This window comes from Palaemon carinicauda, chromosome 13 (assembly GCF_036898095.1).
Source record: "Palaemon carinicauda isolate YSFRI2023 chromosome 13, ASM3689809v2, whole genome shotgun sequence".
NCBI lineage: Eukaryota > Metazoa > Arthropoda > Malacostraca > Decapoda > Palaemonidae > Palaemon > Palaemon carinicauda.
Genome location: NC_090737.1, coordinates 60,635,194 through 60,637,531, shown reverse-complemented (window position 1 = coordinate 60,637,531; position 2,338 = coordinate 60,635,194). Strand labels below are relative to the sequence as shown.

The following is a 2,338-nucleotide window of genomic DNA, read 5'->3' as shown; positions in this document are numbered from 1 at the left end:
GAACGTAAAAGGAATAATTGGTTTGATGAAGCGTGTAGAAGTGCTGCTGAAAGAAGAAAACGCTGTAGGATGAAATGGATAGAAGACAGGACTAACATTGATAAGATAGAAGATATAAGAGTGTCTAGAAATGTGGAAAACAGCACAGACAGAAGAAAAAAAAATGAGAAGGTAAGAGAGGAACTGAGAGAAATTGAAGAAAGTAGAGCCCATGGAAAAAAAAAATAAGGTAATTAACAGCATGAGAAATGGATTCCAGCCAAGAATGAACTTAATCAGAAATAAAGAATGTAACATGATTAGTGGAAAAGAAGAAATACAAAGGTGGTGGATAGAACACTTTAAGGAGCTTTTCAATCGACCACCACCTCATAACCCAGTGGATGAATTGGAGATAAAGGGAAATATCCATGATGTGGAGACACCAAACCGAGAGGAAATTAAAGATGCTATAAGGAAACTTGAAAATAATAAAGCAGCTGGGATTGATAGTATAGCTGCAGAACTAATCAATTATGGGGGCCAGGCTCTTCATGATAAGATTACTAACTTAATGTATTGCATTTGGGAGAGTGAAGTAATGGCATCAGACTGGGATGAAGGGATTCTGGCCGTGCTACATAAAAAACAAGATCGCACTATATGTGGAAACTACAGAGGCATTTGCATACTCCCAGTTGGATGAAAAACCCTTGCAAATATATTACAAAAACGACTACGTGTGTATTGCAAACATATAATTGATGACTATCAGGCAGGCTTTAGACCAAACCGAGCTGCAGCTGAGGAAAGTTTCATCATAAGGCATGGTCTAGAAAAATATTGGGAGTTCAACAAAATTTTTTACCATCTATTCATAAATTTTAAGCAAGACTATAACAGTATGCATCGACCATCATTATGGAACATACTGAAGTTCTTCCGAATACCAGAAAAATTGATAAATCTTGTCCAAATATGCTACCAGAATCTGACATGCAGGATCAAAGTCAGGTGAATACTGACAGAACCCTTTGACCTCCATGGAGGATTAAAGCAGAGATGCAATCTATCAATACTTCTGTTTAATTTAGTACTGGAATGGATAATTCGAAATAAACCTCCTACCAGATTACCCATCCAGCTGGATAATACCATTGTTTGCAGACTTGGATATACTGATGATGTGAACCTTTGTGGAGAACATCTACCTAGCATTAAAGAAACATACATACACTTTAAAATACAATGTAGAACGTAGAGACATGAAAATAGACAATGTAAAGACTAAGATTATGGAGGTTTCAAGAAACCCAAATATAGTTGGAGATATGGATTTTGGAGGATCACAACCGGAAGCAGTATCCACATTTAAATATCCTGGCTCCACCATAACATCCCACAACAGGATACAGGAAGAAGTTAGACTAAGGGTTGTGGCAGGAACAAGATGCTCATGGGCTCTCGATAACACCTTAAGATCCAGAATTTTATCCAGCCTCACAATAAAACAAATATATACCGCCATTATCCGTCCAGTGGTCCTATACGGATGGGAAACATGGGCACTTCCTAAGCAGTAGGAAAATGAACTTGAAGTTTTTCAATGCAGTATCTTGAGGTGGATCTATGGACCAGGTTAGGAGGACGAAGTTGGAGAGAGGCACAGGCGCCACAATTATGAATTGATAGCTCTCTCAGGACTACCGCCTATCTCCAATGTTATTAGATCGCAGAGACTTCGATATGTAAGGCATATTGCTTGAATGGAGGAGAGAACACTGACTAGAAGAGTTATGTTAGGTAAACCCATAAGTACCAGACCGAGAGAAAGGCCTAGAAAAAGATGGGTGGATATCGTGATTGATGATTTAGACACCCTGGAAATAGACCCTAACGAGCGGATGGAGCTTGCGGAGCATAGGGCTCTCTGGAGACGAACGGCCAAAGCAGCAATGGATCAGCCTTGTTTGAGCCCCACAGAGTAAGTAAGGGTAAGTATATATATATATATATATATATATATATATATATATATATATATATATATATATGTACACACACACACACATATATATATATATATATATATATATGTACACACACACACACATATATATATATATATATATATATATATATACATATATATATATATGTATATATATATATATATATATATATATATATATATATATATATATATATATATATATATATATATATATATATATATATATATACATATAGAGTACCTCCAAAGACACGATTGTTTGCTGAACAGATACTATTTAAATGTCCTCGATTTGCATTTGTAACTTTGCCAAGACCCTCAACACCTATCACAATGTCTATCCCT

General features: G+C 36.0%; 2 protein-coding genes across 2 annotated transcripts; both read left to right on the top strand.

Annotated features, from left to right (window-relative positions):
- The first annotated feature begins 241 nt into the window (after positions 1–241).
- LOC137651609 (uncharacterized) lies at positions 242–685 on the top strand. Its single transcript, XM_068384834.1, has one exon. The coding sequence runs from the start codon at positions 242–244 to the stop codon at positions 683–685; it is 444 nt and encodes a 147-aa protein (XP_068240935.1).
- Positions 686–1,244: 559 nt separating this feature from the next.
- On the top strand, positions 1,245–1,562 carry LOC137651608 (uncharacterized). The gene has a single exon (XM_068384833.1). It carries the CDS (start codon positions 1,245–1,247, stop codon positions 1,560–1,562), a length of 318 nt encoding a protein of 105 aa, XP_068240934.1.
- The last annotated feature ends 776 nt before the right edge of the window (positions 1,563–2,338 follow it).